At 51.7% G+C, this 17,143-nt stretch overlaps 1 protein-coding gene across 4 annotated transcripts in view; it reads right to left on the reverse strand.

Annotated features, from left to right (window-relative positions):
- The window catches only part of RGS3 (regulator of G-protein signaling 3), a 138,588-nt gene that overhangs the window by 75,538 nt on the left and 45,907 nt on the right, over positions 1–17,143 (reverse strand). For all 4 annotated transcript variants that reach the window (XR_824848.1, XM_010835147.1, XM_010835148.1 and 1 more), the window contains 5 exons: positions 16,608–16,959; positions 15,674–15,713; positions 10,059–10,255; positions 7,698–7,781; positions 818–929 (listed from right to left, as the gene is read on the reverse strand). Coding sequence is in view for 3 of the 4 variants with exons in the window: in XM_010835147.1 (XP_010833449.1) it covers positions 818–929; positions 7,698–7,781; positions 10,059–10,255; positions 15,674–15,713; positions 16,608–16,959 (785 nt within the window). In the remaining variant the exon portion in view is untranslated. The remainder of the gene's footprint in view (positions 1–817; positions 930–7,697; positions 7,782–10,058; positions 10,256–15,673; positions 15,714–16,607; positions 16,960–17,143) is intronic.

A 17,143-nucleotide genomic window follows, 5' to 3' on the forward strand; every position in this document is an offset into this window, starting at 1 on the left:
TCAAAACAGAATTCTTTCGCTGGGTAATGTTTTCCTCCCTGCCCCTGCCACCCGGGCTCAAACAGGTCTGGTGTTGTTTTCATAACCTGGGAGAGGAAACCGAGCCCCTTACAGCAGAGACCTCAGGCACCAAACCAAACCACTCCACAGATACTCCCACTGGTTTCCCATTCCCGAGTGGAGGCCAGGGCCACCGTGGCAAGTTCGGGTAGAGACTTGCTCCACGCTCCCACGTGCTCCTGCTTGCCAGCCCCGGCCAGCTCCTTGCGCCAGCATCCCAGACTCTGGCCTGGGGCATGTGGCTGGGGGAAGCAGCAGTGGTCTCCTGTCCTGGATGTGTGTGGTGAGTCGAGAGCTATGAGCATTGCCTGGGTGCGCGGTGTGAGCCAGTCACTTTGCATAAACAACCAAACTTAACTTAACCTCCACAGCAGCCTTCTGAGTTACTACTGGCATCCTCATTTGCACATGAGGAAACAGGCTCAGAGAGGTCCAGGAACTTGCCTGGACACTTGTCACCTGCCTGAGGTGACACAGGTAGTGAGGGGCTGGGCCAAGCTTGGAACACAGGTCTGTCTGAACCCAGCGCTCTTCCCACTCCACTCCCGAGCCTTCCCCAAACCTCGCTGGAGCAGAAATCTCCCTGCAAAGTTCAGGGTGAACAGCGGGGACTGCTAGCCTAGACTGGAACACCAGTGACTAAGAGCCAAGTCCACGGGCGGGGCCTGACCGCACATCCCATCCATGCTGCCCAGACCAGGAGGAGGACTCAGGGCGAGAGTGGAGGCAGTCCAGGGCACCTAGGGCAAGCACTCACCTTCCTGCAGCTTCACGCTCTGGAGGTAGAGGGGGTTCCTTAGGACGTTGCAGCGGCCCGGCTCATCCTCCTTGGTGAAGAGCAGGAGGTCTGAGTAGGCAAACAGCGTCACCTGCATGGTGAGAGAGCAAACAGAGCCAGCTGCCCCACTGCCCCAGAGGCCAGAGCCACAGGCTCCCCTGGAGGGCCAGGGAACAAGTTGCCATCATCTCTTGTTTCTGTCATCTTGGGCAGAACCAGGAGCAGACGCTCAGTGTGCCTGCTCCTCATAGTGGGAAAAACTAACAGAATAAAAATTATCCTTCATCCTCAACCTCCAGGCCTGATGACCTCTGCCTGCCTGTCAACATAGCAAATGGACGGGGGAAAGTGGAAACAGTGACAGATTTTCTTGGGCTCCAAAATCACTTTGGATGGTGACTGCAGCCATGAAATTCAGACACTTGCTCCTGGGAAGGAAAGCTATGACAAACCTAGACAGCATATTAAAAAGCAGAGACATTGCTTTACTGACAAAGGTCTGTCTAGTCAAAGCTACAGTTTTTCTATTGGTCATGTATGGATGTGAGAGTTGGACCATAAAGAAGGCTGAGCACCGAAGAATTGATGCTTTCAAACTGTGGTGCTGGAGAAGACTCTTGAGAGTCCCTTGGACAGCAAGGAGATCAAACCAGTCCATCCTAAAGGAAATCAACTCTGAATATTCATTAGAAGGACTGATGTTGAAGATGAGGCTCCAATACTTTGGCCACCTGATGCAAAAAGCCAACTCATTGGAAAAGACCCTGATGCTGGGAAAGATTGAGGGCAGGAGGAGAAGGGGGCAAAAAAGGATGAGATGGTTGGATGGCATCACTGACTCAAAGGACATGAATTTGCGCAAACTCCAGGAGATAGTGAAGGACAGGGGAGCCTGGTGTGCTGCAGTCCACAGGGTCGCAAAGGTTCAGACATGACTGAGTAACTGAATAACAACAAGCCTCTCAATAGTCAGACATGCCACAGGCCCACCTTCCTGACCAAATGCCTCTGCAATCTCCAGACCAGGGCCCTTGGCTTGGAGCCACCTTGAGCTGCAAGAGATACCACATTCACGTGCATCCCCCTCTAAGTGTCTGGCTGAAAAAGCACTAGACTTGCAGTCAGAATTTGAGGCTCCTGTCCCACTAAGTAGCCATGAAAACTTGGTGAAGTCCCCAAATCCCTTCAGCCTCAGTTTTCTCATCTGAGAAAACCATGCAAACAGGGGGAAAGTCCCTGCCGGGCTCCCTACGGGCTTCTCTCACAAGCTCTGTGTAGACTATGAATTGAAGCATCATGCCATATGCATGTTCTTACCAAGTTCCTTGCAGATAATTTCAACTGCATCCATGCACAATCACATCAAGAAAAAGTCAGTTACTTACACTCCAATACAGACATGGACAGAACTTTTATCTCTTTGATGCATTAGCTGCTCCAAAAATAAAGGAGAAAGATATTTTTAGACATTATAGGTAAACCACCAGGCATGCTCCACATAGTTTTATGCTAAAAAAAAATCCACTTGATCCTCTAATGCCAGTAAGGATTACACTGAGCTTTGTTTTGCAAATCCTGCAGTGGCCTTTAGTCAAAAGCAATAAAAAATCCTATTTTAGATTCTCTGAAGAAAACAAAATATTATTAATTGTGTGGACTTCCCTTTGAGGTATCAAAATCTGACATTTCACCTCATCTGGTGTAGGAAGAGTCCGCCAGAGGGTCGCACGCACTATGGAAGGGCCACAGTGAGTGTACGCTGGCTTGTTGCTCAAGTTCAGACGGTCAGCATGCTGCCGTTTAGCTGTCAGACTGTTGCAGATGACCTAACAACTCCACCTCTAAGACTCTAGCCTATAGGAATTCTTACAAGGACATATAAATGTGAACGTGTAGGGATGTTCTCAGTAGCATTTTTTTAATAAAAAAAAAAAAAGAAGAACATAAAATCCCCTTAAGAGAAGATGAATAAACTAAATGACGCTACCTTCATATGGTAGAATTTTATGCAACTATTAAAAGAATAAAATAGAGCTATGCGGGCAGAAATGGAAATCTATTTGTCATAAATCAGAATACTGCAATGTGCAAAAATACCTAGCATATAATCCAAATTTGTAAAGCAGAACTGTACATCTGTCTATATTTTTTAAAAGTATTTATTTCTTTGGCTGGACTGGGTCTTAGTTTTGACATGAGGGACCTTCATCGCATCATTTGGGCTCGGTAGTTGCGGCCCATGGGCTTAGCTGCCCGGCAGCACGTGGGATCTTAGATCCCTGACCACAGATGGAACCCAGGTCGCCTGCATTGGAAGGTGGATTCTTAACCACTGACCTCCAGGGAAGCCCCATAAATCTGTCTATATTTCTACATACTTTCGTGTCTAAGATACTCATCACAGTCTTCACTGTGGAGAGGATTTTACTTTATACATTTGTTTGATTTGCATTATTTGGCAATGAGAACCTGTTACTTTTATAATTTAAAAACACGTGTTTTTCTTAGGATGACTTGGCACACAGAGATCTGACAGAATCCAGGCCACAGAAACAGAGGGCACCCTTGAGCAGGAGGCTCCCGGGGCGGCTCTGGCTTCTCCTACGGGACCAAACATGAGGTCTCCTGAGCGCTGGGCTGGAAGGGATCCTGGTGGGGACCCTCTCCAACCCCCTTTCCATCACAGCCCTGACCCAACACGGCCCACAGAAGTCTCCATTTATTGAGCACTTACTTTCTGCTCGGTGGATCCTGACTTGTAAACATCATTGCCCTCTTGGATAGAGGAGGACCCTGTATTTCTGAGAGGTTAAGTGACCTGTCGGAGGCCACACAGGCAGGGATGGTGCCCAGGTCTGGCTGACCCTAGAGCTCTCACTGTGTGGGGAGGCAGCAACATGCCTACAGCTGTCCCATCCCTGAATGTGAAAGAATCCAAGCTGGGACCCAGAGAGAGGGGTGATGGAGACAAGATCATGAAGTTAAGACAGGGACGAACATGGGCCAGAGTTCAGAAGGATTTTAGGTGTTGGTTCCTGAGAAGAAGATGTCAGCATCCAAGCAGCGGGAAAGAGAAAGGCTCTGCACCAGGCACGCACAAGGCGAACCTCAGACTCCCCTGACTGACTCAGTGGAAATCCGGAAGCGGCCTCCGGACCCTCAGGGAAGCTGGCAGGGGAGGGGTCAGAGGAGACAGTCTGTGAGGAGCCTAAAAAGTTAAAAAAAAAAAAAAAAAACCCCAGCCCCAGCCCACAAGAGCCAGCTGGAGGGCACTTGGAAGAGCCACTAGCAAGGTGCGAAAAGACCCAGGCCGCTGCTCTGGCCCAGATTCCCAGAGCTGAGAATGTGGTCTAGACAGGAAGTGATTAAGGCCTGAATGAAGAATTTCCCCAAAAGTCGGGTCAGGGAAAGGACAGAGCTGGCGCACAGTGGGAGGCAGGGCAGGGAGGCCAGCGTGCCCGGGGAGGGCAGGTGGGCCCCCTCTCCCATCTCCTCAACAGCCCACGAGAGGTCACGGCAGCCCACAGAGCAATGACGGCCATCTCCACAGCCCAGTGACCGGCTTGCCTCCCACAGCAGGCCGTGGGGGCCGCCAGGTGGCTCCCCACACTTGCTCCAAGGACATTTCTGTTTTCCCAAAGGGTCAAGAGTTGAGGGCTTGTTTGGTTAGGAAATCCTTGCAACTTAAAGGATCACTAATCCCACATGGTCCTAACCAAACTTCTTCCCAGCAATCTTACCTAAAGGCATGTTGGCAGAAAAGATCTTGGTGCCTGAGTTAATGGTAAACTCAGTGAGTCAGCATGTAAAGTTAGGGTGTGTCCCTGAGCCCCACGGAGCTCCTGGAACTTCCAACACAGGGCCTGGCTCCATTGCTGATGCTCGATAACCAGTATTTGAATGTAGAAACAAGGCTGTGCCCAAACGCCAGTTTGGTCTCAGGGCACATTAATCAAGTCTGTGACTTCTGGGAGCAGGTGTGACGAGGGCAGTTTAGGGTGTGGGGTTGGATCAGCTCGTGGAGCATGCCCAGAGAAAAGAGGGGACAAAGAACCAAGGGGGAACATTCCAGGAGGTAAGATTTCTATACAGCGCCAGGGAGAACTTGAGACAAATTAGCGCTCTCTAGTAAAAAAAACCACTGTCCAGAGGGACTGTCTCTGCAGACTCAAGAACAGGCTGGAAGACAATCAGCGGGAAAGTTCCAGCAAAGCAGTTAGAACGGACAACTCCTGTGGACCCAGCCTTCACTGTGATTCTCCAAACTTATCCAAACTCCTCTTGAATTGCTTTGTATTTTTGGCCCGAATAGCATGACAGGCTACCAAGATCCACATATTTGCTTCCTATCATATTTCAAGAAAAAGGAGTGTATTATTTTTACTTGTCTTCAAATCTCTTCTTTCAATCTTCAGAAGGGGTCTCTTAGTTCTAGGGCTCCAAAGACCCACTGGATGAAGAACTCTTAGATAGACTGTTAACTATTATCAGACCCTGACTTCAGCTTCTGTTTGTTAATTCGTTTTTAAACAAATACACCAGAGGCAGCATGGGATCCTGGAAAGCACTGCTGAGCCAGAGAGAGCCCAAGTGCTAATTGTGGCTACATCTTTTTGGAGCCTTGAGACTCTTGCATGCCTACTAAGTCGCTTCAGTTGTGTCCAACACTTAACAACCCCATGGATTGTAGCCTACCAGGCTCCTCTGTCCATGGGATTCTCCAGGCAAGAATACTGGAGGGGGTTGCTGTGCCCTCCTCCAGGGGATCTTCCCAACCCAGGGATCGAATCCACATCTCTTACGTCTCCTGCATTGGCAGGCTGGTTCTTTACCCCTAGTGCCACCCTGGGAAGTCCATTGGGTGCCAGTTAATCTCACTGGAGGCTTACTTTCATCTATTGACTGGGGTCAAATGTTCCTCTCTTCAGGAAGCTGCAAGAATTAATCAGGATCAGGATTTCCCTGGTGGTCCATTGTCTAAGACTCCATGCTTGCAATGTAAGGGGCCCAAGGTTCGATCCCTGCTCAGGGAACTAGATCCCTGTTCAGGGAAAAAGCCACAACTAAAGACCCTGAATGCCACAGTGAAGACCCAGCACAGTCAGATTAACAATTAAATATTTCAGGGGAAAAAAAAAAAAGAGTTAACTGGGATCAAGTATGGAAAGTGAAAGTGAAAGTGAAGTCGCTCAGTCGTGTCCGACTCTTTCCAACCCCATGGACTGTATGTAGCCTACCAGGCTCCTCCGTCCATGGGATTTTCCAGGCAAGAATACTGGAGTGGGTTGCCATTTCCTTCTCCAGGGGATCTTCCCAACCCAGGGATTGAACCCCAGTCTCCCGCATTGTAGGCAGACACTTTACCGTCTGAGCCACCAGGGACCCAGCATGGAAAATGCGTACACAATAAGGCTATACAAGAAGTGTTTAATGTTTGTGGGCTTAATCGTGAGTGAGTGAGGGAACAAAAGAGCACATTTGGACACACAGGTGTACTCCAGGGTGGCTGCCGCTTCTAACTGTCTTCTTCTGAGTCTTGTGAATTTGCAGCCACACCTCCATTTCTGACCTTTGGCTACCTGACTGAGTTCCACTACACACTTACTCACCAAGAACTGCTCCAAAGGACTTCCTGTTCTTAGAATTGAAACCCCCCTCAACAGATGAAGTTTTACTCCCATGGAGGCAATTCAGAAGCTATGCCAAGGTTCTTAAGAAAGTTCCGGAAGAGGAGGTCCAGAAATGTGGTAAGCGACACCAGGGTGGTGGAAATAAGCCTGTGGTCTCCCCGGGGAAACCCCCCTGAAAGAGACAATGCTCACTTGGAAAATATGAGTTCTGGTCTGCTTGTCGAACAAACCAAACGACAGCAGCCTGCTTACACTGCAGCTACACAAAATGTCCCAGAGGCATTTGTGCTGAGGTCGAAACACCCTTCGAGATCAGCCAACCTCAGACCCTACCATGGCTGCCTCAGAGACACACACACCCCCACTATTCAGATGGGAAGACTGAGGAAGAAGGAAGAAGTCTTAAGTGAGCCAGCAGCAAAACAGAGCTGGCTGTAATCTTTCTGCCTTCAAGTTTCCTGATCTTTCCACCACCCAAAGCTGCCTCTCAACTCAGCCAAACCACACTCCCAGCTCTGAATCAGGGCCTGATTGGCAACAAGCCCCCATTCTCTTTTCAAGGCTCTCAGGAAACCAGTCAGATCCCAGGGTTCCAACCTCTGTTCCCAAGTAGACTTAAACTCACAAAGACTGAGCCGGAACCTGGCCAACTCTGGGGACTGTGGAGGTGAGTGAAGTCCCCCCAGTAAGAGATACACCGGGGCCAGCTCCCAGGAAGAGCGGCGTGGCCTCCACTCCCAGGCCTCTGTTGGCTGAGCTAGAGCCATAGAGAGATCATAGACTTATCCCTCAAAAGAGGATTTGTGATTTGGGTTAATACACACCCAGAGAACCCAGGTAATGGATGCTCTTCTCAAAATTCTCTTTGGCTAACAGCTTTAATCTTCTCACCCATAAAGTCATTCAACACAGCTGGGGTGAAATGCCACCTCTTCTGCTCCTTAGAGGAAGTTGGGGTAAACAGTGGAATGTCATTAGGGGTTGGGAAAAGCTTCTGACCGCCAAAGATCGACGATATAGCTTTGAGAGGTGGTGAGTGCCCCGTCACTGGACGTATCTAAGGGAAAGTTGAGTAGTCATTTGGTAGAGGAGAGCACGGAAGATTTTTCAGGTCTTTCCTACCCTGACTGTACAATTCTGCAACTATCAAGAAGAGGGGAAATTAGGGGCCTGGAAGATGGCTGGTGAAGCCCACTGGAAACCTCACCTGGGGAAGGAGAGTGTCTTACCTCGGCAGCCTTGTTTCGCCCCTCGTACAGCAGCAGCTCCTCCGACAACAGGAGGGTCCGGGCGGGGTTGCAGAGATCTAAAGGCTGTAAACAAAGGCAATCGTTCAAAGAGGCCTGGTGGAGAAGGTGGGTGGGGGCGAGGGGGAGGCAGCCTGCCAAAGCCAGCCGCAGAAGACTGCCAGCCCTGCCCCCACACCCCAAGAACCCACACGCCCCCTCATACACAGACAGAAACAGAAAGACAGAGGCGCTCATCCTGGGCGGAACTGCCACTGCGACCTTCCCCACCAGCCTTCACACACTTGCCACTTGCGCAGGAAGTCGGACCACACGGCCAGGCCTCCCCACCCCCCCCAGCTCCCTGACTGCACTGAGCTCCCGGGCCCTCCCAGCCCCACACTCCCTCCCCTGCCCTATTCATGCTGTCAGGCCCAGGCTCTCAGGACACCTCTGGCAGTATCCTGAGAGCCTCAGGCCAGGTTTGGTCACTTGAGTGCCTTTGAAGGCCAGGTCAATCCCTGCTCCACATTCATCAGAGCTGAGTTCACTGACTCCTCTGTTGTCAGTTCCCAGGGACCAAGTCTCACCCAAACCTCTCACCCTACTCCATGACCCTGCCCCATACCCAGTGCGGAGCCCCACCTCCCACTCTTAGTGGGAAAGAACCCTCCTGCCAATCCAGGAAACATAAGAGATCCAGCTTCGATCCTTGGATTGGGCAGATTCCCTGGAGGAGGGCATGGCAACCCACTCCACTATTCTTGCCTGGAAAATCCCATGGACAGAGAAGCCTGGTGGGCTACCGTCCACAGAGTCACATAGAGTCAGACATGACTAAAGTGACTTAGCACGCACAGAAAAGCACATATAAGCGGTAAAACTAAAGAAAAGCAAGGAGATGATTATCACCAAGTCAGACTAGTGGGGACATCTCTGGGCGAGGAGGGTATTATAATCAGGAAGAGAGACACACGGCCTCTGGGGTAGTGGCAATGGTCTAGGCCTTTTTCTTAGTGGATATCTACTTTACAATTACTCATTAAACTGTCCATTTAAGTGTTATGCCATTTTTGGCTTATATATTTCACAACTCAAAAGTTTTTATGACTTTTTAAAACCAATTTTAATTTTTTGGTAAAAATTTTATAATGAAAAATAGGCCCTGTGGATTCCAAGACCTTTGTGGTTACATCCCAAGAAAGAGGAGAGATGGAAAGAATGGCAAAGAGCAGACCCTGCCTACGGAGCTGTCTGGGGAGACGCACATCACCTGCCAGAGATATGCTGCATGCATCCTAAAAAGTATGAATTCAAAGATCCGCTGGCCAGTGACAGACCCAGAAGGATGCCAGGGAGAGCAGAGAAGGCAGGCATGGTCAGAAATGAAGCTCTTGGGGCCATGCCTCCTCTAGGTTGCTGATGAGAGGATAAACTGAGAGTCTTTCTGGAAAGCAATTTGTCAAAATATGTATAAGAACCTTTAAGATGTTTATGACCCATGACCCAGTCATTTCACTTCTAGGAATCTCTCCCAAGGAAAATAATCTGAGAGGCAATTCACGCATGAGGATTTTCATCACAGTTATTTACGATAACAAACGAGCAGACATAACACAAGTGTCTGAATAGAAGAGAGGACTGGTTAAATAAACATGAAACATCCATGTAATAGTGTCCAACCACTACAAAACACAGACTCAAAGAATATTTAATGATCTAGGAAATGTTCATGCTGCAATTCTTGTTTGAAAAAAGGCAACAGAATAGAAAATGTACGATACAGTCTGGGGTTTTTAATATGACATGCACAGGAAAGATATCTAAATGCTCACAGGGGTTATATATGTGGGTGATAGAATAAATAAAGGTCTGGAAATGGAGAGGAAGAGAAGGAAAATACGAAAAAAATAGGAGAAGAGAAATCTAAATAGTCTCAGGCCACCAGCTAGTACTGGCCAGATGTGTTTGCTAAGACCAAGGAGACCAGACAAGATGCCAGACCTCGAGGCTCACTCGCTTGGTCGTCTCCAAACAACAAAGCGCTGGAGGAGCCAGGAACAGAAGCCTCGGCACACAGGCCCTGCGAGATACAACAGGCAACTGCAGCATGCCTGCAGTGTGCCCAGAGAAAGGGGAGCAGGAAGGGGGACCCCTTGATGTCAAGCCTCCCTGCCCTCACTCTCCTGTTCCTCCTCCTGGAAGCCTCTGCTCCCTCCATATTACTCCCAGCATCCTGAGCCCCGAAGCTTTTTGGCTTTCCCCCAGTCCTAGAACGAGACACCATCTCTGAGTCCCAGAGCGAAGGGCCCTCTCTCTCTCACCTCCCGCGGAGGGAGCCCTGCGGGTCGGCCGTCAGCTCACCTGGACGAAGACAGGGAACACCAGGACCTTGGGGGCCAGGGTGACGTAGGTGCCGTAGCTTGAGTGCGGGGTGTGCGGCCTCATGACGGGGCAGTTCTGGTAGTTCCCGCGGCCCTTCATGGTCTGCACTGTCTTCATCAGCCGACACTTCTTCCCCAGGCCCGTGTAAGACTTCCCTTTACTGGGACTCCCTGATTCTGTGGAACAGAGTTGGGGGGTGCACTGTGAGGCATTTCCATCCCCCCCTCCCCCCACAAAGGCATCACCTCTGCAGAAACAGGGCACACGGTCTCAGTCCACCAGTTGCCATTTCCAACGGCATCTACCTTGAGCCCGGCCCTGAGCAAGGTGCTGAGAAGGTGGGGAGATCTCAGAAGGAAGTCTCTCTCACACCCTGGGAGGGATACTGACATGTAAACCTCCACCTCCAGGGCCAGGACAGGGCAGGGAACTGCCAGCTATGATAAAGGTGGCCCAGGACCTGAATCAGGCCTATTGGTTTGGCCTCATACTTTGACAAATCAGAAAGTCTCTCAGATTTGAAAAATCAGAAGATCTGACCTCACCAGGCCCATAGACCCACATCAAGCCATCAACCAGCTGGAGCACTCCAGGTATCAGAGCACGTGTGCCCCCCAACCCCGGCCTGCATTCCCACCCTGGGCACATCCAACACCGCTGACTCCCAGGTCCCTCAAACAAAGAGAGTGGAGGTCCTATCTCCGCAGTGATAGCAGAGACAGTGGGCTTTCCTAGGACATGTGGGGTCAGCCCTCAACTAGCCAAGGGAGCTGGAGCAGCCTGACTGACTGAGTCAGTCTGAGATAAGGGGTGGCACTGAAGCTCCAGTTACTGGGGAAGCCCACCAGCTCTGAGCCAGAGAAGAAAAGAAAGAAAAGAAGGGGCTTCCCTGGTGGCTCAGACAGTAAAGAATCTGCCTGCAATGCAGGAGACCTGGGTTTGATCCCTGGGTGAGGAAGATCCCCTGGAGATGGGAATGGCTACCCACTTCAGTATGCTTGCTGGGAGAATTTCATGGACAGAGGAGCCTGGCGGGCTACAGTCCATGGCATCACAAAGAATCAGACATGACCAAGCCAGAGGGCTGCACCCAAATCCCACTTCTCTGCTCCCCGCTTGGTAACCACCAGCAACTCACTTCCCTGCTCAGACTCTTGGTTTCCTCACTGCAGTTATAGCACCAAGCTCATGGGCTGGCCATGAGTGCTAAAGGAGGGGCTCCAAGTAGAGCCCCTAGAACAACGCCTGGGACCTGGGTAACGGGCCATGAAAGTGAGCTGCTAACTCATTGTGGTTCTTGTTGTGATTCCTTCACTTGGTAAAGGAAGTTGATCAGGTGCTCCAGGGACACTGGGAAGCCTCAGCTTCATCACAGACAGGAAGTACTCCCTGGCTTGGCCATCAGAAATTATTCTCATCAGAAAAGAGAGAAGAGAGGAGAAACGAGAGAACGAGAATGAACCGACCCCAGGGAAGAGAGCCGAGGGCTGCAGGGAGTCCCTCTATAAGGGGACACTGCAGGACACATGCCCTGCACTGGACAAGGAGTGGCACACAGGTCTTTATCGTGTCTCATCCAATGGGCAGAGGTGCACAACATGGAGTATCTAAAAAGTCAGGAATTCTTGGACATAAGCAAGTAGGAGACAAACTCCAGGGTATTCAAGCTCCACACACACCTGAGCCCCTTCCAAGAGTCCCTGCTGCCAGGCGGGCAACTGACCAGCCCTTCCTGATCTGCTTGCCCAGCCCACTAGGTCTCCTTCACCACCCCCGATCCTGGCAACCAGGGAGTGAACAGGCGACCTGACCCCAGCTACATCTCGGGGAAGCTCCCCACCAACGCGCAGTCCAGGGCCTCAGAGGAAAAACCAGCTCAGAAGGTTTCACCCTTGCTTCCTCCACCCACCCCCTGCCCCTTCTCACAGAGAAAGGTGAGAAAACAAGTCATCCCTCCCCCCACACACACAAGTGACCACCTATTGCAGCAGTATCTTGGGGCAGCGCTCAAACTATAATAACCTAAACCACTTCCTGCCTCTTCAAGGAGTCACTTAGAGGAGAAAGAGCATGAGCCAGGATGGGGGTGGGGGCCAGATGCACGGCCAGACACTTTCACAGCTCCTCATCTGCTCTGACCCTGGACGTCAGCCCCAGAGGGCGCTGTGCTGGCAGCCTCTGCTGAAAGAACCCATCCTGGCCCTCAAGCTCAGCACTGGGTTTGAGTTGGACCAGACACCTGAACTGGAGCACTGGCCTCCTTGGAGACTGGCTGTGCAACTCTGAACAGGCTCCATCGCCCTCTTAGCCAGAGTGTTTTCCACTGCGAAGTAGAAATAACACGGACTGCTACCTTGCTGACCCAGGGCAGGCGGGGGCTTCCACAAGAGACCTGATGGGCAAGGGTTTGGTGAATGGTACCAGAGTCTGAGGGCACGAAGATTATAAACCCAAGTCGATGAATAATCTACTCATCAAGGCTGGCATTAAGACGAGGATGTTGAGCCACAAACCGTACCATGAAGGGGGATCCCAGGGTCAGTCTGGAACTAGTCTAATCTGACACAACCAAGCCTAGACCAGACAAGCTGAAACTACACAGGACTGACAAGGCAAAATAGACCCAACTTAGATGGGTTGGGGAGAAGGCAATGGCAACCCACTCCAGTACTCTTGCCTGGAAAATCCCATGGGCGGAGGAGCCTGGTAGGCTGCAGTCCATGGAGTTTCGAAGAGTCGGACACGACTGAGCGACTTCACTTTCACTTTTCACTTTCATGTATTGGAGAAGGAAATGGCAACCCACTCCAGTTTTCTTGCCTGGAGAATCCCAGGGACGGCGGAGCCTGGTGGGCTGCCATCTCTGGGGTCGCACAAAGTTGGACACAACTGAAGCGACTTAGCAGCAGCAGCAGCAGATGGGTTGGGTTTGCTAATGCCAAAATCTGGGTCCTGTGGCCCCCGGTCTGACCTTTAAAGGCATCCACTTCTTTCCTTCCCGAGCCCCAGCTGCACAGGGCATCATAGAATCTTCGCCTTGGGCCTAGAAAGTCATGGGTAAGCCACTCGACACATACCCCTGCCTTCAGGAGGGAAGCAGTCCCATTTTACAGTCAAGGCAACTGAAGCCTGGAGTGACTGGAGGACTTGCCTAGGGTCATCTGAACAGTAACTGGTACAAAGTGGGATCACCCTCACCTAGGTGGTGTGTCTTCATGTCCCCTGTCCACACACCCTGGATAATGTGTAGCAAGTGGGCTTGATTCTTCAAAACTGATTTTTGAAATATCTGTTTTAAAGAAACAGTCCAAGTTGTAACCCAGCTACGGAGCTCTGTGAAGGCAAGCTCCTTATCTTTCCCAAATGCTATCACTTGCACCCTCTGGTCCAAACCCCGATCCACCCCTTCAACACCTGCTTCACTGACTAAGCACAGTAATTACTCAGCTTCTGAGGAGAGCCCTGGTAGTCATCCCACCCCAGCAGCAGAGAATCTGAGCCCGGGCCATCTTCACAGGGCAGGGGACAGTGCCAGGGCATCAGCAGGTTGGGAGAAAATGCCAATGACAAGCGGGCAGGCACCCCAGGCCCTAGAAGAGCACCAGACCCCATTCAACTCAGGTTGGCTCAACCTCCTCTCCTGAGAGGAGACCAGGAGGCCAAGTAGCCCAGCCAGAGGAAGGGACAGAAGCCGGCACAGTGCTGACAGCCTTGGCCTCTGGAGACCCCTCAGGGCATTTAAGGGAAGATCTGTGCCCTGAATTCCACCCCTTCCTCTGAACCCGAGGACCAGGAGCCAGTAACGCTCGATCCCTGGTAAGGAGAAAAAAAAGTCCTTGAATTCCCAAATAATTATTCTCATGAAAAATAAATGAAGTCAGGTCAAGTTCTTAATATAATGCATTCAAAAGTTACCATTGTTATTAACAGCATCATCATTTCCTCACTTGTCCCTCTTCCCACGGCCTGCATGACTGTGCCCGTCTTGGTTTGCTAAGTACTGTACTGTCAGAGGGGAACCAAAGCCTGGGTAGGAGTTGGGAGGACACCAGGAGGCATCTCTCGAGAAGGATCCACACCTGCCCGCCTCCAGGGACACACCTGTCCACCTCCCTTCCCCCCTGAGCAGTCTGCAAACCCTCAGCGGCAACCGAAGTCAATCCCCTTCAGTTGGTCACTCAATTAAAATTCTGTTGAGTACCTGCTGTTTGTCAGACCCTGGGACCAGCACAGACACATGGAGAGGAGAAGGCCTAGGCCCTGCCCTTAATGGGGTCACCGTTTAGCAGTGATGTCTCCTCTTTAACCTAATGCACCAACTCAGCGTTGAAACATTATCAGACTTCTCTCTGGAAGAAACACGGATTCACTTCCAACCAATCAAGCCAAACACCCAAATGCCCCACCTGGAGAGAACGAAGATGCCTTCCATTCTCAACCCTGAGCCTGGTGGCAGCCCTTTCCCCCAAAAAGACACCTGCTCTCAGCAAGCATCTTCATGCTACTGACAGAGGGGACTGGAAGGGAGCAGGTCGGCAAGTGGCTTGGAAAAGGCCATTCTCAAGGCAGGAGGTCTCAAGGAAATCAGGGTCAGTACCATGGACCACCAGGTAAGGCTGGTCTCAGCCTTCCAGATCCCATCTGGCCTTCAGCCATTGCAGAAAGGACCTAAAAGAACACCCAGCCCACTCCAGCATCAACTCTGACACCTCAGGCCTCCTGGGAGAAGGTGCTGGTTTTGAGACCAGCTTCTCTCACTGGCCCTTAAAAACTAAGGCCAGGATTTTCTGGACAAGAGAGAAAAATCCATTCAAACAGCAGAGACGTTTGTGCACTTCAAAGACAACTATCTTCTGTGTAGCATCGCTCAGTAAACAGGCTGCTACTCAAAACCATTATCTCCCTTATCCCTTCTGACAACCCTCTAAAGTGGGAATTATCAGCCTGTTTTATAGATAAAGAAACCGAGGTTCAGTGAGGGGTCATTAGTTGTTTAAACTCACACAACTCCAATTTGAGACCTCCCAGCTCGGAATTCCATGCCTCTTTCCTGTGTCAGCCTGACCACGGTGCCTAAGCACTGTACACTTAGTAACATTGGTTGAGAGGCTTCCCTGGTGGCTCAGTAGTAATCTGCCTGCAATGCAGGAGATGCAGGAGACACAGGTTCAATCCCTGGGTTGGGAAGATCCCCTGGAGAAGGGCATGGCAACCCACTCCAGTATTCTTGCCTGCAGAATCCCACGGACAGAGGAGCCTGGTGAGCTGCAGTCCATGGGATCGCAAAGGGTCGGACTGAAGCGACTGAGCACACGCACATACCACGTTGGGCGAATCTCAGCTGAGTGCCTGAGTTCTGAACACCGTCTCCTAGGCTGTTCTGAAAAGACGCCCTCGCCTCCTTCTCAGTTCAGGATCCGAGGAAGAAAGACATTGGCTCAGTGAGGGAGGAGAGGGCCCAAGAGGAGACAGTCTGTGTCAGTCTGCGGGGGGGTCCTGACTCTGTTGGGAAGGCCTCCCAGCCAGAGCTGGAGGCAGCTGACCTCGCCATCTCTCTGGGGCTCGGAGGGCAGGGCAGCAGAGGACAGACTCACCTTCGGGGATGGCGTCCTCCTGGTACACAGGCCGCAGCAGCTGCAATGGAAAGACAGAGAACCCCTCAGCCCAGCCACGGGGCAGACAACCAGGCAGGTTACTCAGCCCTGGCCTGGGGATAGCAGGGAAGCTCCTCAGGGCATGAGGGCAAGACCGCCATCCTGCCAAGGAGCCAAGAAGGGGCTTGTAGGGAACACAGGCTCTAGAATCCTCCAGAATGTTTGAGGATAGTGAGGCTTTAGCTGTCATCGAGTTTAATCCCTTGGCTGGATCCCCAATTTCCTTGATGGCAACTTGTTCCAAAGCGTGTGCTGTGGAACACTGGCCCTAGGGATGCTAACAACTCTGCTACAAAGGGTGAAGCCATCGGGGGAGTTTGGGAGCCACTCGGGTGAACAAGAGTGAACCACCTTCTTCACTGCAGATGCCCTCAGAGCCTCAAACAGGTGAGCACGCACTGGGAATCTGCTCCAAGAGGAAGACAGTAGGAGGTATTTCTCAAGCTTCCTTGACCTCAGGACACATTTTACCCAGAGTATCTCAGGGGAACAGTGTCTTGGGATACACACACACCATCATCCCACCGCACCATCTTGAAGTTCCTTCGACAGGCGCTCACTGCCCACCACATGGCCCATTCTGCTATGGAAAAGTGCCATCTGGCAGAAGGCGCTTCCTTCTTTTGAGGCGAAATCTTCCACCCTGTGACATCCCCTGGTCCTGGATCTGTACCCTGAGACCACAAAGACCCAGCTGCTCCCTCTGCCCAGGACAGCCCGACAGGACGGCCCTGTGAAGTTAACGCTTACCCCGCGTCCCTGCTCCCTACACTGAGCCCCTGGGAGGCTCTTCACAACACAGCTGAGTCTTTGCCTCTTGTGGCTTCACTCAGGGATCCCAGCCCTTCGCCTTCCCGGAACCGGCCGTCCATACCTGGCTCCCGGGGTTCAGCGGGGCCAGGATGATGTAGTTGGGGTCGGTGGGGGCCGTGGCGCGGGATAGTGCGGGCAGGGTGTGCTGGCTCCCGCGCTTGGTCAGCTCAGTGTAGCGCTCCCAGCCGCCGAGCAGCAGCCCGTCAGAGCTGTCACACACCAGGTGACAGCTGTGGCGCTGCTCCGGCCGGGCCTGGGCCCCATGGGTGCAGTTCTTCTCCCGCTTATTGGGGGGTGACAGGAGGTCGAGGGTCGACTTGCACGAGGCTCGTCGCAGGACCCCTCCATCTGGCCCTGGCTTGACCTGGGGGACCATGCGCCATACAAGCAGGATGATCTCGCTGGGGCAGCTCCTGGAAGTGGCAGGGAGCAGGGATCACAAAGAGACGTTGAGTCTGCTGCTGTTGCTGCTAAGTCGCTTCAGTCGTGTCCGACTCTGTGCGACCCCATAGACGGCAGCCCACCAGGCTCCTCTACCCACAGGATTCTCCAGGCAAAAATACTGGAATGGGTTGCCATTTCCTTCTCCAGAAGTTG

The sequence above is a fragment of the Bison bison genome, unplaced genomic scaffold, assembly GCF_000754665.1.
Source record: "Bison bison bison isolate TAMUID 2011002044 unplaced genomic scaffold, Bison_UMD1.0 scf7180017864039, whole genome shotgun sequence".
Taxonomy (NCBI): Eukaryota; Metazoa; Chordata; class Mammalia; order Artiodactyla; family Bovidae; genus Bison; species Bison bison.